Here is a 24,250-nt window from a genome sequence, read left to right as displayed (position 1 = left end):
TTCCCCTTCACTGTGTGGGCTTCCGCTAGGTGCTCTGATGTCCTCCCACGTTCCAAAGAAGTACGGATATATATATACCTGATCAAGAACATCCTTTTTTGCCGTTCGCCACATGATCTTTGCTATGAGTGTGTAGATTGGAATGGGATTCTTTCTGCAGTATGGTTGGTATAAGAGTTGGTCCCACCAGTGTTTAACCCAATATGGGTCGACACCTAGAAAGAGTATTAATCCATACAAGTCTAAGAGGAGAAAGAGAAGTAAATTAGCTACATCAAAATTTAGTCTGGATTACAAAAGTCAAAAAAGAATGAAAGCTGACATATTCACCATATTTACTTCCTTCACTATAGAGCAAAGCAAAAAGTAAATTGCAAACATTCTTTTAGCAATGCTTGGAGTACTTCATGCAAATGATGACATGCTACTTCAGTTGCTATCATTACCTTAATTGTTAACCTATGACCATGAGACCATAAGACATAGGAGCAGAAGTAGGCTATTTGGCCCATTGAGTCTACTCTGTCATTCCATCTTAGCTGATTTGTTATTAGTAAGAGCATCAAAGACTACACTTCCCACAATCTTTCTAATCAAGAACCTAGTAACTTCCACTCTAAATATAGCCAATGACTTGGCCACCACAGCTGTCTGTGGCAATGAATTCCACTGATTAACTACCCTCTGGTCCTAGACTCTCCCACTATAGGAAATATCCTCTCCATGTTTATTCTATATAGGCCTTTCAATATTCAATAGGTTGCAATGTGATGCCCTTTTCATTTATTTAAACTCCAGCAAGTACAGTCCCAAATCCATCAAACGCTCCTCAGACATTATAACGCTCCTTGTATTCTGAGGCTGTGCCCTTTGATCCTTGACTCTTCCACTATGAAAAACATCCTCCCTACATCTATTCTACGTAGGCTTTTCAATATTCGATAAGTTTCAATAAGATCCCCCCTCATTCTTCTAAACTCCAGCAAATATAGGTGCAGCGCCATCAACTGCTCTTCACATGTTAACCCTTTCATTCCGGGGATGACTGTACTTAATTCTCTAACCAACATCATCTTTATTTTCATTAATATTTAATTATAAGCATGCCAGTCACATACACAAATAGGTAACCATGGGTATCACAGATATAATCAGCAATAACACTCATCCTTTTCCTGTATAAGATAGAGGTATTTCCAAAGTGAAAGACTCTTATCTCTAATACAATTCTATAAAAGAAAGCAAACAGAAAAGAGCTAACGATCATAAGAAGATGCATGAAGCCACACCTTCCAAGCCCCTTTGGACAGGTGTTCCTGTGACGCACCAACGATTAATGGCAGTCAATCGTAGACACATTTCGGCAGCCTGTATGACAAAGAAACAGCAAATAGCAGTAATTCTGAGTGAAAATTCTTCTTTATCAACAAGAAAAATGCTTTGCATTGTTTGTTCATTTCAAAAATTAACACTAAAAAGATGGTTTATATTCAAGAGAAAGAGAATTCAGAACATAAAAAATGGAATCAGCAATATGCCATATTGTCTGTCAGACAGAGGAGCAGAGTTAGACCATTCTGTCCATCAAGTCTGCTCCACTGTTCAAACATGGCGGATTTATTTTTCCTCTCAACCCCATTCTCCTGCCTTCTTCCATAACCTTTGACGCCATTACTAATCAAGAATCTATCAACTTCTGCTTCAAAATCAGTGTCTCAAAAAAGTATTCAGCTCCAACCACTGGTTCACATAAATGAGTTATAACCAGGGATTTTGATCAATTTAACTGAGAATTGTTATTTGTGAATCACATGTTCCTTTTGCACAGTAGAACCCCCCCCCCAACAAAAAAGGGGAAAATTACATAGCATGAAAACTAAAAATTCTAAAACTGAAATGTCAGCAGTTCAAATGTATCCATCCCCCTTTGCTCAGTACTTAGTTGAACCAACTCTCACAGCTATTACAATCAGTAGTCTTTTTGGGTAAGTCTCTGTTAGCTTTGCAAAATGAGATGAAGCAAGCTTCTCCCGTTCCTCCTTGCAAAATTGCTCAAGCTGTGCCAGGTTAGTTGGGGTACAGCAATGGACAGCATTCTTGAGGTCTTGACAAAGCTGTTCAATTGGGTTAAAGACAGGACTGACTGGGCCACTCAAGTACATCAATTTTCTTCATCTGAAGCCACTCCATGGTTGCTCTGACAGTGTGTTCTGGTTCACTGCCCTCCCCTATTTAAGCTTTCAGGCAGAGGCTAGCAGGTTTTTATCCAGGATCTCCTTGTATTTAACTGTATTCATCTCCCCATCAATCCTGACCATATTTCCAGTCCCTGCTGCTGAAAAGCATCCCCATAGCCTTTACAGTAGGGCCGATGTTATCTCATTTCCCCTCCTCCCTACCAACATTCTGCTTTCCAAAGGCATTCCCTTGTCTACTAAACTCCCTCCCAGCAGTTATCCCTGCAAGCAGCCAAATTGCTACACCTGCCTATTCAACTACACTCAAGGCCACAGTCTTTCCAGGTGAGGCAACATTTCACCTTCGAACCTGCTGGGTCACCTATTGTATCTGATGCTCTGATGTGGCCTCCTCTACAATGGTGAGACCCATTATAAATTGGGGGACCGCTACATCGAGCCCCACTGCTCCATCCACCTGAAGCAGAATTTCCCAGTGGCCAATATTCTAATTCCCATTCCTGTTCCGACAACTTGGTTCGTGGCCTCCTCTTGTGCCACAATGAGGCCAACCTCAGGGTAGAGGAGCAACACTTTGCATTCCATCAGGGTAGCCTCCAACCTGATGGCATGAATATCAAGTTCTCCTTCCAGTAAAAAAATTTCCTATTTTTCCTCTCTTCTTCTATTCCCCACTCTGGCCTCTTACCTCTTCTCATATGCTCAGCACCTTCCCCGGGTGCCCAGTCCTCCTTTACTTTTTCCTACGGTCCACTCTCCTCTCCTATCAGATCCTTTCCTCTCCGGCCCTTTATCTTTCCCACCCACCTAGCTTCACCTATCACCTTCTAGCTATCCTTCTTCCCCTCCTCCTCCCACTTCTTTTATTCTGGCATCTTCTCCCTTCCTCTCCAGTCCTGAAGAAGGGTCTCAGCCTGAAACGTTGACTATTTGTTCATTTCCATGGATGCTGCCTGTCCTGCAGAGTTCCTCCAGCAATTTGTGAACGCTGCTCTGGATTTCCAGATCCTGCAAAATTTCTTGTGTTTATGGTGTGACCTAACTGAGGTGAAATATTAGGTTTATGTGCCACAAACCACTTAGTGTTTGAGGCCAAAACATTGCATTTTAATCTCATCCAACATTCTTGCACATTTTTACAGTATCTTCTAAGTGGCACTTCCGGAAGTTTTTACAGGCAAAGACATGCTCCTTTTTTTTTAGCCAGGACTCCTTCCCTGTCACTCTCCTATAAATACCCTCTTGTGTAAGTCCTTAGAGATTGTGCAGCCATGAATTTTATCTCCAAAAGCTGCTGACTTCTGAAGCTCACTTAGAATGACTGTTGGTGTCACAGTAGCCTCTCTTACAAGTGCCATTCTTCTCAGGCAATTAAAGGTAGAGAGAAAGCCTGCCCTAGGCAATGTGGCAGTGGTTTCATAATTTTTCTGTTTTTTTCATGATGGACTGCACTGAGCTTTAAAGTATGTTCAGAGCCTTTAAGATGGCCTTGTACCCTTCCCCAGATTTGTGCTTCTCTATCATCATTTCCCTGAAATGTCTTGAAAGCTCTTTTGTCTTTATTTTGCTTTGGTCCTTTGAAAATTTACCGTACTGGTAGACCTTACAGAGAGAGAGGGTATAATTCTTATGAACTCATTGACAACAGGTGATTCTCTGATTTTTTACATCAACAGTTGAGTTGGTAAGGTAGTATACAGTATTGCAGCTGAGGACAGTTAGCATAGTAATTACAAAGGGAATGAATACTTTTTCAAACTCACAATTTTGGTTTTTAATTTTAGTAAATTGTTGACCGGTTTTAGAATTTTTCTTTTGATTTGGCATGATACACAATGTTGTGTAGATTAGCTCAAAAACCCCATCTCAGTGTATTTCAAATTTAGAATACGAGAGAGTAAAATATGAAAAGTTGTGGGGGCAGAATATTTTTTCAAAACACTGTATACCTAATGACTTAGCCTTCACAGCCTTCTTTGGCAATGCATTCCACAGACATCTCGGGTTAAGACCCCTTATCTGGTCATCCTATACTCTAGGTGCAATTCCTGCCTACAAAGTTTGCTTTGTATAGCCCAGGCATGGGCAAACTACGGCCCGCGGGCCATATGCGGCCCGTTAAGCTTTTTAATCCGGCCCGCAGAACTTGATGAAATTATATTAATAAACCTTGTTAACATTTTTTCCCCGCAATTCTGGCGTTTTCCCAATAGATGACGCACTCTATATACATTGACCTTTGTTGAGGTTCAGCGTATTACTCCACATTTGCGCTTTACTCTTTGTTCGGCTCAACTTATTTGTGTGAACAGACATTCAGCGTCATGAACATCAACAAAGCCAGCCACAGATCCAAGTTAACTGACCAACACCTCAGATCCATCCTGAGAATCACCACAACAAAACTAAATCCAGACTTTGATGCGCTGGCTAAAAAGGGAGACCAACAACACTGTTCCCACTGAAATTAAAAATAAGTTTCTTCATTGTGTTATGTAAAAAATGCATTTGAAAATATTTTTTTCAATAAGCCTTACATGTTACATGTCATTTCTGTTAAGTGATGGACATGAGTAGTGCGCAGGTGGACATACGTTCTCAAAATAAAAAATGCGCTCCAGATCAAATAACGCACTCCGCATACTGGCGCGCTGTCATTGTTCTGTCTTTGTGCTGGTCGTTGTTGAGTTTTGGCACAGGGGACAATTGAATAAGAAGGAGCAGGACAAGTAGACCTGCATCTCCTACCGTTTTTGAAATAAAGACAGTCAGGAGGAGAGTGATGATGATAATATCTTGAAGGATAACAGAATTTTCAGTGCTTTAAAATAATACTGTTACTATTAAAAAAAGCTGTATTTTATTCATTTAATTTTCAGTGTTTTAAAAGTCTTTTCAATAAATAGCTAAATACCATGGGACTTCAAAGACAGATATTTTGTTGTAATGCATTTGTTCATTTTCAATTGAAATTAAAGCACATGTTTTCTACATATCCCATGATATTTTATTTTCTCTTATGAGGTGTATTACCAAAACACTCCGTCCATCTGCTCCTGGTCCGGCCCCCTGTCAAATTTTAGAATCCTTTGTGGCCCTCAAGTCAAAAAGTTTGCCCACCCCTGGTATAGCCTCACCTTAGCAGTGGCACACTCAACCATTTGAGCCTCATCCAGACAGATCCTCCACCACTCCACCGCAACTAGTGGGCTTGGAATGGCCATGTAGCGCTTCTCTTTGCGTAACCGACGTCCATCATCACTGTTACTATGAGGTATGTCAACATAATTCAGCTCTGTTCGAAGTACATCATATGTTGTGATAACTATCTCGTGCTCTGCTAGTGCATGAGGTTGTATAAAACCATGTTTCTTCACTCCTTGGTACACCTGTAGAGGACAAACAGTGGAAGCTGGATTTGCTGATGAATGTGCTATCCTGAATAATTAAACTACTTTAAATTGTCAAAACTAATCGAAATAGTGGGTAAATAATGCATAAAACTTAAATAAAAAGAATTATAAAGCTAAATTAACCAATTATGGATATTTATGTTATATATGTTGAATGAGACTTTAAACCATCATAGTGAAATAGTCCATTAGGTGTGGTAATGATCCACAACAAACAGGATCAGAATCACTGTCTTAAATATTGTGAAATTTGTTGTTTTATGTTGTTTTACAATGCAAAGACATAAAATTACTATAAATTACAAAATAAAAAAATGGTGCAAAAAAAAAGGAATAATGAGGTACAACAGCAATACTAATTCCCATACTAATCTAATTCTCTCTTCTAAAATTAGTTCTGATGGCTTCTTGTGGGCCTTTTAAGAACATCTGTATGGGCCCTGTTTAGCTGAAATGGAGCTCATGGCGATTACTTTCTGTTGGGGGGGGGGGGGGCCATCAAACTGGTATTCAGACAACTTACTTGCCTTTTGCAAAGATCATGGACAGTATCAGCCATGTTTTGGATGCCTTTTTTTCCCTAACCCAATATGGCAACTGGTTCTACAGCAAGCACTTGCTGGTCACCAAATTGGTGGCTTAGAACTCAGAATACTAGGGCTCAAGATAGGCTCCTATCAGAATCAAATGGAGCTTATTAAAAATTGAGTAAATAGTGTGCTGCTAATGGGAAGACAAGGTTTTTCCACTGAGGTTGGTTGAGATTAGAACTAAAGGTCACAAGATAGGTGTGAAAAGTGAAATATTTAAGGGGGACCTGTGGAGGAATTTCTTCACTCAGAGAGTGGTGCAAGTGTGGAATGAGCTGCCAACAGAAATGGTGGATAATGAGTTTGAATGCAATACTTAAGAGAAGTTTGGATAAGAGTATGGATGGGAGGGGGATGGAAGGCTCAGGTCCAGGTGCAGATGGAAGGGCCTAGGCAGAACAAGAGTTCGGCATTGGTTAGATGGGCCGAAAGGCCCGCTTCTGTGCTGTAGTGCTCTATGATTCTACAAACCTTAGTAATGAGGATCTTTCACTCTAAAATCAGAAATCAGTAAGATTCTTAAAGTAAAATTCTGAACAACTTTCTTGCAACAGATAATTCTAATATACTTGGAGAACGAATGAGTGAAAAAGAATAAAGTGATACATGTTGTGGAAACAACGCTTTTAAAATTCATACAATCTGGACTTATTTCTCTCTGTAGCAATGCTTACCAGGATAGAAATTGAAGATGATCTCACATGCCTGTTAATTTCATCCACCCACTGGTGGCAGATGGAACTGGGGGAGATAATGAGGGTTGCAGATGTGGACACAGGCTTCATCTTGACCAGGCAATGGGGGCAGTAGAATGGCCTGATACTTAGGTCGTCTTCCTTGTAATTCACACAAGTAGCATGCTGCCACAAGTGGCAATTCAGGCACTGAATCCGTGCTTTATAATCAGCCAATCCACTTTCACCGCATATGCATTCAAAATGACACTTCGACTTGTTGTAGGGAGAAGTCATTTTAGATGACTGTGTTCTGTCAGTATCTTGCGAATTTTCCTGGAGGACATTTGGGGATCTTTTATCATTTATTGGCACCTTACTTGAGGTAAAACAACTTTCCCTTATTTTACCAGTTTCATTATTTTCTGTAATCTCTTGTCCAGACAGCAAAAAATCTAAGCGACCATCATGAGTCTCCTCTTTCAGATCAAATTCCTGAGGTACTTTTGGTGGTTCCACTTCCTTCTTGCATGGCTCAGTTTCATTACAATTGTTCTTTTCATTTTCCAAAAGACAATCAGGGATATCGATTGCCGATGGTTTGCCAGTGCCTGTTGCATTCAAAGCAGGATCAGTTTCTTCTGTTTTGATCTCCTGCTTGTTATTCACAAAAATGGGCAATAGGCTTTTCCCAGGGCTTAGCTTCTAAGCAAAAACAATAAAGTCTTGTAAAATAGTTTATAATTCGCACAATTAACACACAGAAGTTAGAACATTCTGCTGAACCAGTGCTTTTCAAAATTAAACCTTCATGCAAATAAATCACTCTCATTTATCTACTCTGTCCCCACATCTCTTTCTTCCCTGTTCCTTTATCTATTTATCCTACATTTATATTGTTTCTGCATCCACAGAATCCTGACAATTGATTCTATAGCCTCATAACTTCTTGTTTTAAAAAAAATCTCCTATCCCTGCTATAAGTCTGTCAGATTTTATCACCTTTTGTTCTGGGTTTAAAACACTCATCCTGACACATAAACTAGAAACTCTCCCTGACAGTTATTAAATAAATCCACAATAAAAGGCTGGTATCATTAATGGTGATCCCGCTGGATGGTGGTTAAAGCCCACCTGGTTCAATCATATCCTTTATTTAGGGAAACCTGTTACCTTCTCCAGTCTAGAGCCTACATGTGACTTTAGACCTGGTGATGTGATTTGACTCTTAGCTGGTCCTCGGTTTAGAAACAATTATGATGGATAATGGAGAATTAGAATTACAAACATCATGACAACTAATGAATAAATATTCTTAGAAATTTCTGCACCACCTCGACCCTTCTCTTGGGCTTCATAATCTCTATTGCAGCTATGACATCAAACATTTCAATTATCCTGTTCCACTCTCCTACTGTCATTTAAGTCCCTTGAACTTGCAATACTCCATTCAGTAAAAGTAACCCTAATATTGTCATCCTGCCAAAGAAAGTGTTGCTATTGTTCAGCTATAAAGGCTGACTGCTCTGATCACCACCATATATCTTCTGGTCCATGACCTCATCACCCCAAACATCAGACCATTTTTCAAGACAATGACTGATATTTTTTGCTTTGGAAATTTCACCACAGCAACCAACCTCATAATTCTACTTCTGCATTCTCCCAAGGATCCCATTTTTAGAATCATTTTTTCAGCTTGTTCGTGCTCCACAGAACATGTTTCATCCCTTCTTGATTCTTCCTTTTTCTCCTGTCTTTTTCTCTTGCCATCTACATTTGCAATACATCTAATACTCTGTTTCTCAGCTTCCTGACCTCAACTATTTAATTTGTACTTTGGACATACATTCACATAAATACTCCTTTTCCTATCATTAAGGCCTGAAAACTTTTAGGTTTTTCCTGGATGAGTAGTCCTACCATTCTCCCTCTACACCCATCACCCTCAGATTATCTGCAGGGCTAAATAATATTTTCAGCACTTTGTGTTCTAGCTTCAGCTTTCCATTCTCCGCAGTATTTTACATTTACCCACTCAGCCATATCAGAGTACATATCCACTCAGTCATACTTCTCTTTGGCAAAGATACATGTAAAACACTTTTTTGAGCAAACTATTCTTTCTCTCTGAGGGCTATATCTCATGCTATCAATACTCAATTTCACAGATTATATGTAAAATCTCCTGCTGCTCCTTTGGATGTGTTTTTTTCTGAAATACATAGAAAAACCAAAATGTTAACCTGGATGTACAGTCTTCTCTTTACTGAGATTTAGAAGCTCAGACAGAGCAATTAATAACACTTAAGAGAAATTATCATTTCATGAGTAAGATCAGCTGAGACAGTCCTGACGGATAGAATGAATTGATGTGGAAGTAAACGTGGCTTAGAAGTGAAACTATTTTCTATGACCCAGACACTTAATACCTGTTTTTCTGTTCCTTTTCTTTTTGTTTGTTCTTTGTAATTCTTTCCAATAATGAATGAACCAGCTAAGCCATGACCTTTGACCTGTTTAATCACTTGCTCTGCAATTAGTTTTGCTAAGGTTTTCTTGATGAGATGGCGATTCCGTTGGATGTCATAGTTGTAGGTAGCATTGATGTATTTGTATATGGCACTGACAGAGGTCGACTTCCTCACATTCATTTCCTTTATAGCAGTAATTATCATTACTCGAAGACCTGTGCAGAAGATAAATGAATTAATATTAATCAGTACTACAAATAATTCACTTTTCAATCTTTGATTTGTTCACAGTTTTATCTTCATTATTTTCAAATCCTTCCATGGCTTCATCTCTCTCCTCACCTGCAGCCCTATAGCCTCATTCCACTCTCTAGGACTACCAGACTGGGTAACAGAGGTCTTGTCACTAGGACAATGAGCTGTTGATTGTACTGTCTATACCCCTCTCATCCATGTACCAATCCAAGTTTCTCTTAAATGTTGAAACCGAACCCTCATCCACCACTTGCACTGTCAGCTCATTCTCCACTCTGACCATCAGGAGTGAAGAAGTTCTCTCTCATGTTCCCCTTAAACATTTCACCTTTCTGCATTAACCCAAGACCTCTAGTTGTAGTCTCACCCAAACTCAGTGGAAAACGCCTGCTTCCATTTACTCTATCTAGACCCCTCATAATTACTTTATCAAATCTCCCCTCAATCTTCGACGTTCTAGCGAATAAAATCCTAACCTATCCAACCTTTCTCTATAACTCAGGTCCTCAAGTCCCAGCAACATCCTTGTAATTTTTCTCATTACTCTTTCAAGCTTTTTTACTTCCTTCCTGTAGGTAGGTGACCAAAACTGCACACAATACTCCAAATTAGGTTATCACCAATGTCTATACAATTTCAACATCCAAATTCCTGTACTGAATACACTGATTTACGAAGGCCAATATACCGAAAGCTTTCTTTACTACCTATCTACTTGTGGCACCATTTTCAAGGAATAATGGATTAGTATTCGCAGATCCCTCCTTTCTACTGCACTCCTCAGTGCCCTACTGCTCATGGTGTTAAGACCTACCCAAGCTGGTCCTCCCAATTTGCAACACCCCAGACCTGTCTGCATTAAATTCCATCTACCAGTTTTCAGTCCATTTTTCTAGATCTCACTACAAGCTCTGATAGTTTTCCTCACTGTCCACTACACTCCAATCTTGGTGTCATCTGCAAAATTGCCAATCCAGTTAACTACATAATCATCCATATCGTTGATTCAGATGGCAAACAACAATGAACCCAGCACCAATCCCTGCAGCACACTACTAGTCACAGGTCTCTAGTCAGAGGGGCAACCATCTACTACCATGTTCTGGCTTCTTTCATGAAGTCCAATATCTAATTCAATTTACTACCTCATCTTGAATGCCAAGCAATTGAACCTTCTTGACCATCCACCCATTGGTCAAAGGCCTTGCTAAAGTCCATGTAGATAACTTTTACTGCCTTGCCTTTATCAATTTTTCTGGTAATTTGCTCATAAAACTCTGTAAGATTGGTAAAAACCAACTTAACACACACAAAGCCATGCTGACTATCCCTAATCAGTCCCTGTTTATCCAAATACTTATATATCTGGTCCCTTAGAATACTTTCCAATAACTTGCCCACCACTGATGTCAGGCTCACCAGCCTATAATTTCCTGGCTTAGTCTTTGAATATTTCTTAGACAACGGAACAACATTGGCTATCCTCCAATCCTCAGGCACCTCACCCATGTCTAAGGATATTTTACGTATCTCTGCTGAGCTCCCTGCAATTTTTGCACCAGCCTCCCAAGGGTCTAAGCGAACACCTTGTCAGGCCCTGAGGATTTATCTACCCTAATTTCCCTCAAGACAGCAAACGCCTCCTCTTCTGTAATCTATAGAGTCCATGACCTGGATGATACATTTCCTCGTGGATAGACTCTATATCCATCTCTTACATAAATACAGATGCAAAAAGTCCATTTAGATCTCCACCATCTCTTTCAGCTCCATGCATAGATTATGACTCTGATCTTGCAAAGGACCAATTTTGTTCCCTGCTATCCTTTTGATCTTAAAAAATCTGTAGAAACCATTAAGATTCTCCTTCATCTTGACCGCTAGAGTTACTTCATGCCTTCTTTCAGCCCTCCTGATTTCCTCTTTATACTCAAGTGCCTAATTTCTTCCTGTCTGCCTATATTTGTAATGCACCTCCTTCTTTTTCAAAGTTCAAAGCTATTACCAAGGCACATATATGTCACTATGTATAAACATCAGATTCATTTTCTTGTAGGAGTATTCAACAAATTCACAGTAGAATAATAACCATTAAAAATATCAATGAAACACCGCACTAACTTGGGCATTCAACCAGCGTGCAAAAAACAACAAACCACAAAAAGAAAAGTTTTTCTCTACACAGACTTCTGTCATCTGCCCTGCCTCATTCCCAAATATGAGATCTAGTATCAGACTCTCTCTAGTTGGGACTCATATGTACTGACTAAGGAAACTTCCTTGAACATACTGGACAAACTTTTTCCTGTCCAGCCCTTCTACAATATGGAAGTCCCAGTCAATATATGGAAAGTTAGAATCACCTACTACAACCTTATGTTTCTTGCAATAGTCTGCAATCTCTCTCTACAAATTTGCTTTTCTAAGTCCCGTGGATTGTTGGGTGGTTTATAATGTAATCCCATTATTGTGGTCATACCTTTCTTATTCCACAGTTCTACCCATAAAGCCTCACTGTATGAGCTCTCCAGTCTGTCCTGACTGAGCACTGCCATAACTTTTTCCTTGGCCAGTAATGAACCCCTTCCCCTTTAATCCCTCCCACTCTATCATATCTAAAACATCAGAACTCTGGAACACTGAGCCAGCTGCCAGTCCCACCCCTCCTGGCAACCAAGTCTACAATGGCTACAATGTCATAATTCCATGTGCTGATTCATGCCCTAAGTTCACCCGCCTTTCCTACAATACCCCTTGCATTGAAATACATGCAGCTCAGAACATTAGTTTAATCTTTTGATTCCTGACTTTGTATGTAAGCTTAACATTTTCCCACAACTACTCCACAATCTACTATGGCGCAATGGTTCCTATTCCACTGTAACTAGTTTACATCCCCTCTCCCACCTCCATGCGGCACTAGCAAACCTTCCTGCTAGGATTGCATGGAGAGGTTTAAATTAGAGTTGCAGTGGGATGGAAACCACACCACCAAAACAGATCATGGAGTGATTGTGGAGAATGATGTTAAGCCTATGTACAATGATAAAATCATTAAATTTTGAAGGTAGTTGACTAAGCTTTCTCTTTCCAGAGATGATCGCTTGGTTCAATGGTAACTTACCATTATGCAAGTTATTTTAGAGCAGAATAGCATGCAATCAGCAATGAATCATAGAATCATTGAGTCATAGAGCTCTGCAGCACAGAAACTGGCCCTTCTTCAGCACATGTAGTCTGTGTTGAACTGTTATTCTTGGTCACATCAATGCATACCTGGTCATAGTCGTCAATACCCTTCCATCCATGTACTTATTCAAACTTCTCTCAAATATTGAATCAAACCCACATCCATCATTTCCTTTGTCAGCTTTTCCACATAAGCACAATCTTCTGAGTAAAGAAATTCCCCTTCAAGTTTCCCTTAAATATTTCACCTTTAAACTATAACCTATAGTTCCAGTTTCTCCCACCCTCAGGGGGAAAAAAACCTGCTTGCATTTACCCTATCCATATCCCTCATAATTTTGTATTTCTCGATCAAATCTCCCCTCATTCTTCTACATTCCAGTGAATAAAGTCCTAATTTACTCAGTCTCTCTCTATAACTCAAGTCCTAAAGAACCGGCAACATCCTTGTACATAACTTTTCTTTGTTGAAGATCAGTTAAAGATCATTCAGGTAGCAAGAAAAATTAGTTGATACCAGGGCACAATCTTAATAAACTTACCTATCAAGGCCTGGGTCTGAGATAATTGGATTACCAAAAATCACAGGCATCTTTTCCTGTGCTAGGTATAACTTTAGTTAATACAATCCCATCTCCTAGATTCCAACTGGCCAATTACACCCCAATTCTTGAATCCCCCACATGATCAAATGCTGCAACAATCACTTGTCTATATTTGGAGCAAGACCTCAATAAGACCATGCTTGCTGCTGCTAGTGCTATCTACATTGCTGACAGTGAATCATGTGTGATGAAAACCAGTTTTTGTGACAGTGGGAACTGTCAGAAAGAGATTAGCATTGTTTACATAAAATCTTCGCAATATGTAAACACCAGTTGTGCCTGTTATTTAGGTAGCCAATAATGTACCATGTTATTAGGTACAGCTGGTTGTTAATGCAAATATCCAATTAGCCAATCATGTGGTAGCAATTCCATGCCTAAAATCATGCACGGTCAAGAGGTTCAGTTGTTGTTCAGACCAAACATTAGAATGGGAAAGAAACATGATCTAAGTGACTATGACCATGGAATGATTGTTGGTGCCAGACAGGATGGTCTGATTATCTCAGAAACCACTGATCTGCCAGGATCTTCACAGAGCATAACGCAAAAAACATAAAATATTAAGTGAGCGGCAGTTGTGGGTGAAAATGTCTTGTTAGTGAGAGAGGTCAGAGGGGAATGGCCTGACTGTTTCTAGCTGACAGGGAGGCCACAATAACTCAAATAAACACGTGTTACAAGTGGTGTGCAGAAGAGCATCACTGAATACATAACACATCGAACCTTGAAGTGGATGGTCTACAATAGCAGAAAACCACAAATGTACACTCAGTAGCTCCTTTATAAAGTACAGGAGATGACCAGTGAAGAGGCCATTGAGTTTATATATTAATCCAAAACTGAACTGACTTGAAACACATATTGAGTATTCATGAGCAGGTTATCCTGGAAATCTCCAGGAAGGCCTTCTTCGTTGCTGCTGCTGCTGTGAGGTCCAGGTCTCTGCTGAGAAGAACAAGCCCCCAGTCCTCGGGGTTGCGTTGCCAGTGGCGTCTTAATATGCTCAGCAGAGGATGGTGCTCGGAGAAGCTGTGCCGGAGGGGATGGTCAGAGGCTCGGAGGTTCGATGGACTCAGAGTCCGCTGCGGTCAAGGCGCTTTCTCTGTGTGCTGTGTCTGCGAGGCTGGGTTCAATGGAGCTTTCATTGTGTGCTGCATCTGCGAGGCTGAGTCCAGCGCCGTGGAAGTCCATAGCGGGGGTATTCCCTTCTGCCGCCTGCGTGGGATGACGAGTCTATCGAGACCCTGAGGACTTGTGGAAACTGTGTGATGGTTTCTTTCGGACTTATAGTCTTTTAACATCTTTGGACTATTTTTACTGTGCCCATGGTCTGTTTTTTTTTATCAATTATGCTATTGTTTGCACTGTTGTAACTATGTGGTTTTGTGCAGGTCTTGTAGCTTTAGCTTTCGGTCTTGTTTTGTCTGGTGGGCTTGGTTTTCCTTTCCGGGGAACGCGCTAAGATGGGAGCGCGATATTAATACGCAGCAGCCTCTCCGGACTCTGGATTGGGGATTGCCAAATGTTATGTGGATTTTCTGGTATAGTCTGTTTTGTCATGTGCTTTTGTGATATCATTCTGGAGGAACGTTGTCTAATTTTTTAACTGCATTGCATTTGTGGTTTCTAAATGACAATAAACTGAATCTGAATCAAGTAAGGACCACTTGATATCATTGTCAGAAGCACTTTACATTACTTCAATGATAACTGAAAGTCACATGATGACTGCCGAAGGGTCTTGCCCTGAAATGTCGATGGTACTTTTTCTCCATAGTCAAGTCAAGTCACTTTTATTGTCATTTTGACCATAACTGCTGGTATAGTACATAGTAAAAATGAGACAATGTTTTTCAAGACAATGGTGTTACATGACACAGTACAAAAACTAGACTGAACCACGTAAAAAAAAACAGATAAAGTTACACTAGACTACAGAACTACACTGGACTGCATAAAGTGCACAAAAACAGTGCAGGCATTACAATAAATAATAAACAGGACAATAGGGCAAGATGTCAGTCCAGGCTTTGGGTATTGAGGAATCTGATAGCTTGGGGGAAGAAACTGGTACATAGTCATAGATGCTGCCTGCCCCACTGAGTCCCTCCAGCATTTTGTGTGTGTTGATGATAGAGTAACCAGACTGTATTTTTTCTACTTTTTTTTGACAGGACATATTTGGCTGACTTACTATTGTTTAAAATCATCAGCTTGTTGAGAGGTGCATCATATCTAAAACAGAGGTCTGGAGCATGAAGATGTATGTGTGTGTTTGTTTATTTATTTATTTAGTGATACAGAACAGAGCAGGCTCTCCTGGTCCTTTGAGGCACATCGTCCCATCCACCCGATCAACTCCAGCCTAATCACGGGACAATTTTACAATGACCAATTAGCCTAGTCAGTATGTCCTTGGACTGTAGGAGGAAACCAGAGTGCCCAGAGAAAACCCACACTTTCCATGGGGAGGACGTACAGACTCCTTAGAGACAGTGTTGGAAATGAACTCCAAAACACATCGAGCTATAATAGCATCACACTAACCGCTGCACTACCTTGGTTCAGATCCACTAACTTTTGCCGTGTTAAATGCTCTCCGTGGTTGCTGAGAGTGAATTGAATTGGCTCACTTCATGATTCTGGGAATAGCTGAAGGAGATAGTGGATATGTTACACTTGATCTTTTCTGTCTACACAGGCTGATCATTTTACAGACAGCCACTGGATCTCTGTAGCTGTTCTGAATTCCAATGGTTTAATCAAATATCCTGGGCTCAGCCACTAGACTTGTGGGATCCTGGTACGTTCAAACTGGTCACAGCAGGAGCCATTCTGTTGGCTCTTCACTCAGTTCTGGAACACCTGTTCACTGAAGATGCACAGGTCAAGATGCTCTTCACTGACTACAGCTCCGCATTCAACATTAATAGTAATAATAGGCATCCGTTAGTCTCGTGAGACCATGGATTTCCAGGGCGCAGGCCTGGGCAGGTTTGTATGGGAGACTGGCAGTTGCCCAAGCTGCAAGCCTTCCCCTCTCCACACCACCGATGTTGTTCAAGGGAAGGGCACTAGGACCCAAGCAGCTTGGCACCGGTGTCATCACAGAGCAATGCGTTGTTAAGTGCCTTGCTCAAGGACACAACACGCTGCCTCAGCTGAGACTCGAAGCAGTGGCCTTCAGATCACTAGACCAATGCCTTATCCACTAGGCTACGCGCCAACACAATTCAACACTAACATCCCCTCAAAACTCTTCACTAAACTCCAAGACCTAGGCCTCAGTACCTCCTTTTGCAAGTGGATCCTCGATTTTCTCACCAGCAGAACCCGGTTAGTACGGATTGGCAACAATATCATTTCCACACACATCATTAACACAGTTGCACCACAGGGCTGTGTGCTAGCCCCTAGCTCTACTCACTTTATACTCGCGGTTATATATCTAACTACAGCTCCAATGCCATTTTTAAGTTTTCTGATAATACTGCTGTTGTTGATGAGTCCTTTGCTTGCATCTTCAGACACAGCTCTATTTCTATCTTTAATATCTCTGTTTTCCCTTTCAGGGTTCTTTTGAAGACCCTGACCTGGAGTTATGCGCTGACTTTGGTTCTTTGTGGGAATGGGACCCGCTCTTGGGGTCTCACGTCCGGCCGCTATTTGACATGTCAAGGATACGGCCTAGAATACTAGTGTGCCTTTGGGGTTCTGGGATTTCGTGGCTCTGGAGGTGGGTGGACTGGAGGTCAGTGTCACCACAGGAAATCGGTGTGTCATGGGAGATGGAAGATCGAAAGCAGCGAGCTGGCTGCTGCCTGAGTTCTTTCGGCACAGAGCTTGGAAGAAGCGATACTACAGACTTTTAACATCGTTAATCAACGAGTTGTTTGTTATGTCTCCCCTCTCCCTATGAAATGGGGACACCTCTTTTTCCCTTATTAGGGAGAGAGAGGGAGAGAGGGAGAGAGGGAGGGAGGAGGGAGGGAGAGAGAGAGAGAGAGAGAGAGAGAGAGAGAGGAGAGAGAGAGAGAGAGAGAGAGAGAGAGAGGGAGAGGGAGAGGGAGAGGGAGAGGGAGAGGGAGGAGGGGAGAGGGAGAGGGAGAGGGAGAGGGAGGAGAGGGAGAGAGAGAGAGAGAGAGAGAGAGAGAGAGAGAGAGAGAGAGAGAGAGAGAGAGAGAGAGAGAGAGAGAGAGAGAGAGAGAGAGAGAGAGAGAGAGAGAGAGAGAGAGAGAGAGAGAGAGAGAGAGAGAGAGAGAGAGAGAGAGAGAGAGAGAGAGAGAGAGAGAGAGAGAGAGGAGAGAGAGAGAGAGAGAGAGGAGAGAGAGAGGAGAGAGAGAGAGAGAGAGAGAGAGATAGAGAGAGAGAGAGAGAGAGAGAGAGAGAGAGAGAGAGAGAGAGAGAGAGAGAGAGACAGCCTGTGGTATGTGTAACACTGGGTGAACAAGTAGTCTTTGGGGTACAAGAAGTCTGTGTCTTTATTGACGCTTTCAGCTGCTTGAGTGCTCAGTGGGGGGCACTGATGCTTTTTTTTGCTGGGGGGGTCGTTGCTTTGCTGCAGCTTATGCAAAGGTGGAGGCTTTGCAGTTCTAACATTTAACTGTCATTCATTCTTTGGGGCACTCCTCTGGTTTTGTGGATGTCTGTGAAGAAAAAGAATTTCAGGATGTATATGCTATACATTTCTCTGACATTAAATGTACCTTTGAAACCTCTGAATCAAAGGTGATAATGAATCAGCATATAAGAGTGAGAATGACTTGAGTGGTCCCACAACAACCACCTCTCATTCAACATCAGTGAAACCAAAGAGCTGATTGTCATCTACAGGAGGAATAAGCCAGAGGTCCATAAGCCAGCTTTCATTAGGAGGACGGAGGTGGAGAAGGTCAACAGTCAGAGGACATATCTGTCCTAGGATCAGCACATAAGTGTCATCAGAAGGGAAGCATGGCAGAGCCTAGACATCTTAGAAGATTGCATAGAATTAGCCTGTTACCAAAAACTTCGACAAACTTCTACAGATGCTCAGTGGAGAGTATCCTAACTGATTGCAACATGGCCTGGTATGAAAACACCAATGCCCAAGTTCAGAAAAGGATACAAAATGAGGTGAATACAACCAAGTCAGTCACAGGCAGAGCCCTACCTGCCATTAAGGACACATACAAGGAGCAGTGCCACAAGAAAGCAGCACAGAATATCAAGGACTCCCACCATCCAGGTCATGATCTCTTTTTGCTGCTGTCATCAGGAAGGAGATACAACAGCCTTAGGACCCACACCATGAGGTTTAGGAACAGTATTTACCCTAGAGCCATCAGGCTCCTGCACCGGCATAGAAAACCACATTTACCACTATTCCAAACTAATTCTACGATATACAGACTCACTTTCAAGGACTCTTTAAAACTCATGCTCTATTATCTTTATTTGCAGCTTGTCTTCTTTTGCACATCATCCGTCAGTCTTTGTCTGTTTATGCAGTTTTTGATGAAGTTCTATAATATTTCTTTTTCTCTGTAAATGCTTGCATGAAAGTGAATATCAAGGTTGTATATGGTAACATACACATTGTACTGATAATCAATTTACTTTGAACTGTGGTTTCAATTTCTAGTATCTGCAATCTGATGTCAAAATGTTTCATGAACTTTAAAGCATTTATTTATTTACTGAGCTGCAGCATGAAATAGGCCCTTCTCGCTGCGATGTCCAACAACACCTGATTTAAGCCTAACCTAAACACAGGACAATTTATAATGACCAATTAACCTACTAGCTTCAGACTGCAGGAGGAAACCGGAGCACCTGGAGAAAACCCACACATTCCATGGGGAGGACAAACAAAATCCTTACAGATGACGCTGGAACTCCAAACTCTAACACACTGAGCTGTAATAGCATTGCACTAAACGCTATGCTACTGTGATACCCCATTCTGAGATCCTCAAGTTGGGATGGTTGTCACTTAAATACAAACCTTCCTTCCTTTGGTAAAGTAGACTCCACAAATACTGTTTCTAATTTCCTGCCCAATAAAACAGGCAACGGATGACACAGTGTCTGCTATTTCTATTTACAGTAGGCATCCCAACAGGGGCTTGTATTTATAAAGATTTCATTGTTACTTTGTTGTATGATAACTTAGGGTGCACTTACTAGGGCAGGTCACCTTTTCCTTGGGCTTGATTTCACTTTTCTTCTCACTTGTTCTACAGGAGGTGTGAGGCAGTGAAGGTGGGATGTAGTAGTTTGTCGATTTTCCCTAGCAATAAAAGAACATGATCAATAAAGATTTGCCTGCAATGATTTGCTCATCTAAATGATGATACCTTCCTATTTTAACTTTTAAACTTTACTCACAAAGTAGGATGGTGTTGTCCAAATTTCCCTACTGTACCCTAAAAGGGAGCATTGTTAGGGAATGATATTATCCCTTACAGCAAGGCTAACTCAACAGGAAGTCCACAACTAGATTTTCAGAGTGAAGCAAAACAGCCAATTCAGGAATACTTCTTCTTGTCCACCATCAGATTTTGAACAATCCAAGCACCTATGAACACTACCACTTCTTGTACTATGTATTTACTTTGGTAATTAACAGATTTTTTAATGTTTTGCACTGTACTGCTTTCTCATCATATGTCAGTGATAATAAATCTAATTCTAATATGTGGCATAATGAATGATTGCAAGAAATGTATAGCCAGGTGTGCAGTTTAAGTTGGCATTATAGTCGGCAGACATTATAGACTAAAGGGCTCAAAATTTCTGGGCTAATCATGTTAATGTGTAGTTCTATTCTATATTCTAATCTCCTCAGAAAGGAGGTGGTTTTAGCTCTACAAATTACAAAGTAAATGCCAATCCACTGCTTCACAACCAAACCCTTCCCATAAATGCTGGTGTATCCTGATGTACCCCACTTTGGTCCATCAAAGGGAATGTGGAGGAAAGGGATGTGGGGAAGATGTTTCCTATAGTGGGAGAGTCTAAAACTAAAGGGAACAGCCTCAGAATAGAGGGGCATTCATTTACAAACCCCATTTCCAGAAAAAGTTAGGATATTTTCCAAAATGCAATAAAAACAAAAATCTGTGATATGTTAATTCACGTGAACCTTTATTTAACTGACAAAAGTACAAAGAAAAGATTTTCAATAGTTTTACTGACCAACTTAATTGTATTTTGTAAATATACACGAATTTAGAATTTGATGGCTGCAACACACTCAACAAAAGTTGGGACAGAGTTAAAATAAGATTGAAAAGTTCACAGAATATTCAAGTAACACCGGTTTGGAAGACTCCACATTAAGCAGGCTAATTGGTAGCAGGTGAGGTATCATGACTGGGTATAAAAATAGCGTCCACCAAAGGCTCAGTCTTTGCAAGCAAGGACGGGTCATGGCTCACCCCTTTGTGCCAAAATTCATGAGAGAGTTGTTAGTCAGTTCAAAAGGAACATTTCCCAACGCAGATTGCAGGTCTTTCAACATCTACAGTACATAATATTGTGAAAAGATTCAGAGAATTCAGAGACGTATCAGTGCGTAAAGGGCAAGGTCGGAAACCACTGTTGAATGTGCGTGATCTTCGAGCCCTCAGGCGGCACTGCCTAAGAAACTGTCATACTACTGTGTCAATTATAGCCACCTGGGCTCGGGAGTACTTCGGAAAACCATTTTCACTTAACACAGTTCGTCGCTGCATCCAGAAATGCAACTTGAAACTGTATTACGCAAGGAGGAAGCCATACATCAACTCTGCAGAAACGCCGGTGAGTTCTCTGGGCCCAAGCTCATCTCAGATGGACTGAAAGACTGTGGAACCGTGTGCTGTGGTCAGATGAGTCCACATTTCAGCTAGTTTTCGGAAAAAACGGGCGTCGAGTTCTCAGTGCCAAAGATGAAAACAACCATCCTGATTGTTATCAGCGAAAAGTGCAAAAGCCAGCATCTGTAATGGTATGGGGGTTCATCAGTGCCCACGGCATGGGTGAGTTGCATGTATCGGAAGGTACCATTGACTCTGAGGCGTATATTAGGATTTTAGAGAGACATATGTTGCCATCAAGGCGACGTCTCTTCCCAGGACGTCCATGCTTATTTCAGCAGGACAATGCCAGACTATATTCTGCACGGGCTACAAAAGCATGGCTCTGTAGACACAGAGTGCGTGTGCTTGACTGGCCTGCTGCCAGTCCAGATCTATCTCCTATTGAAAATGTATGGTGCATCATGAAGAGGAGAATCAGACAACGGAGACCATGGACTGTTGAGCAGCTGAAGTCTTATATCAAGCAAGAATGGACAAAATTTCCAATTGCAAATCCCAACTTTTCTGGAAATGGGGTTTGTAGAACAGATGAGAGATGCAGAGAAATTTTGGTGGTGACTCTGTGGAATTCATGTCACAGATGGCTGTGGAGACCAAGTTAAAGCAGAGGTTGATAGGTCCTGGATTAGTCAGAGCATCAAAGGTTATGGGGAATAAATGGGAGAATGGGGTTGAGTGCGATAATAAATCAGACGTGATTGAATGGTGCAGCAGACTCGATGGGCCAAGTGGCCCAATTCTGCTCCTATGTCTGATGGTCTTCTAAGTATCTGCCTCTGGCAAATACCCACGCACAGCCTTAGGAAAGGAATGCCAAGTGGCACATTTCAACCACAAAAGCCTGCAACATCCAGAACAAGAGGTTCTGCAGATGCTGCAAATCCAGAGTAACACACACAAAATGCTGGCGGAACTCAGCAGGTCAGGCAGCATCTATGGAGCAAAATAAGGAGTCTCCAATTTGGAGCCATGACTCTTCAAAAGGATCTCGGCCCAAAACGTCTATTTTTTTATTCTTCTCAATAGATCAGCTGCCTGATCTGCTGAGTTCCTCCAGCATTTTGTGTTTGTCACAACAGCCAGTCTATTACTATCATGGGCTTCTATCTCAGCGATAAATGAATTCTAATACAGTGAGGCTCACTATTCTGTCAATCTAATGACCAATTTAGGATGTATCAAAATTTCCACAAATTGCTTTTTCAATAATTCCTTTCAGTCTGTATTCCCCCAGTGCATTACTTTTCCCTGATCCCACAGTTACTACAGAACTTTACAAAATCACACTAGCCTTTCAATGTAAGATAGATTACTGCCTTAGCACTGCCAGCCCTGGTCAGACATTCACCTGCAGCTTGCTTGCTGCAGCATGCTGGAGTCTAATCTTTAACTACTGCAGGCCCCAGGTCAATCCCAGATGATGAACACACCCAGAGTAAGTTTAAATGCTGGACTGTACCTCTGGGAATGATAATGTGTCTTCCTTCAAATCTTTACGCTTGTGGGTCAGAATTAGTGCCAGCATCTCCACAGTTTTTCCTAGACCCATCTCGTCTGCAAGGATTCCACCAGGCCAGTCAGCACTTGACAGAGGGCAGTCACGGATAATGCTAGAAATATTTTGAGAGTACAAAGTAGCATGTGGAAAATACTGTACTTCGGTAATCATACTAAAATCAAATGATGTTCAAAGACAAGAGTCAACGGTGAAGTTCAATACTGTCAGAAGCATTGTATCATGTAGTAAAGAACGTATGATCCTACTTCTTATAACGTTTTTTCTCAGCAATATTTTTATTAGTTTTTTAAATCAAGAAAGCATAGTATAAAGGAGGTTTATGCAGTACATAACAAATGTAACAAATGCACAATTCACATTTATGAAAGAGATGCACCCATAGTACATTCATGCTTTGGTTGCCTCCCTGCCCCAACCTACCCTTCCCAATTCCCATCTCCAAGCCATCATGCATTAGCAAAAAGGGTTAAACAGAACCTTTATCCCCACAGAGCTTCATTGGTATAGAGATGTATTTTACTAACACATAAACTGTTGTACGTTTACACATCTGAGTTTGTAGAATTTTACTGGAGAATGCTGAAAGTCAGGGAGTTATGTGCAGAGGAATGGAGGAGGGATGAACCTTTAGTTTGGCTGGGAATTCTGAAAATATTCAAGAAAGGGTCCCCACACATTTTGGAACTTTATGTCCAAATTGAGAGTTGAATAATGGGTCTTCTCAAGGTATAGACTGGACATAATGTCCCTGAGCATGGGTGGGCAGGGCAGCATCCCTCCACCTGAGCAAGACTGCGCGCCTGGCCAAAAGAGAGGCAAAAGACAGTGTGCGATGTTTGGTTGGACTTAGGTGCATGTCCCCCTCTCCAGAGGTGCTGAAAAGAGCAATCAAAGGGTTAGGTTCCAGGTTGTAATTAAGTATTTGGGATAGAGTTTGGAAAACATCTCTCCAGTACTTTTCCAAGCTAGGGCATGTCCAGTACATGTGAATAAGGGAAGCCTCGCCCCTTTTGCATTTGTCGCAGCAGGGATTAACACCTGGGTAAATGTGAGATAATTTAGTTTTAGACACATGGGCCCTATGTGCAACCTTGAACTGTAACAGTCAGTGGCGGGCACATAAAGGGGTTGAGTTAACTAACTTGAGAACTGAATCCCATACATCGTCTGACAGTGAAAAATTTAAATCTTGCTCCCTTGGCAGTTTTAATTTTGTCAAGGGGAGGCTCACCTGAGAACCACTAGCTTGTCACTAATAGTAGATATTAGAGCAAAACAAAGGGCTGATAAAATGTCTAATTTGCAAATATCTGAAGAAATGAGTGTTGGGTAAGTTACACTTTGCAGACAATTGTTCAAATGATGCAAAGCAGTTGTCTATAAAAAGATCTTTAAAGCGCCTGATGCCCTTTCTATACCAGTCTTGAAATGTTGGATCATGTATAGAAGGCTGGAAGAGGTGATTATGTGGAACAGGACTTGAAAG

At 41.3% G+C, this 24,250-nt stretch overlaps 1 protein-coding gene across 10 annotated transcripts in view; it reads right to left on the bottom strand.

The window, feature by feature from the left end:
- shprh (SNF2 histone linker PHD RING helicase) overlaps positions 1 to 24,250 on the bottom strand; it is an 86,977-nt gene that overhangs the window by 47,921 nt on the left and 14,806 nt on the right. For 8 of the 10 annotated variants that reach the window (XR_009514401.1, XM_059982234.1, XM_059982235.1 and 5 more), the window contains 7 exons: positions 22,705 to 22,855; positions 19,567 to 19,672; positions 9,308 to 9,564; positions 6,876 to 7,580; positions 5,336 to 5,587; positions 1,290 to 1,368; positions 79 to 242 (listed from right to left, as the gene is read on the bottom strand). Coding sequence is in view for 8 of the 10 variants with exons in the window: in XM_059982234.1 (XP_059838217.1) it covers positions 79 to 242; positions 1,290 to 1,368; positions 5,336 to 5,587; positions 6,876 to 7,580; positions 9,308 to 9,564; positions 19,567 to 19,672; positions 22,705 to 22,855 (1,714 nt within the window). In the remaining 2 variants the exon portion in view is untranslated. The remainder of the gene's footprint in view (positions 1 to 78; positions 243 to 1,289; positions 1,369 to 5,335; positions 5,588 to 6,875; positions 7,581 to 9,307; positions 9,565 to 19,566; positions 19,673 to 22,704; positions 22,856 to 24,250) is intronic. The other 2 variants (XR_009514404.1, XM_059982236.1) reach the window with 1 other exon arrangement.

The sequence above is a fragment of the Hypanus sabinus genome, chromosome 10, assembly GCF_030144855.1.
Source record: "Hypanus sabinus isolate sHypSab1 chromosome 10, sHypSab1.hap1, whole genome shotgun sequence".
Taxonomy (NCBI): Eukaryota; Metazoa; Chordata; class Chondrichthyes; order Myliobatiformes; family Dasyatidae; genus Hypanus; species Hypanus sabinus.
The sequence above is the reverse complement of the archived record's forward strand: the minus strand, read 5'-3'. Positions and strand labels throughout refer to the sequence as shown.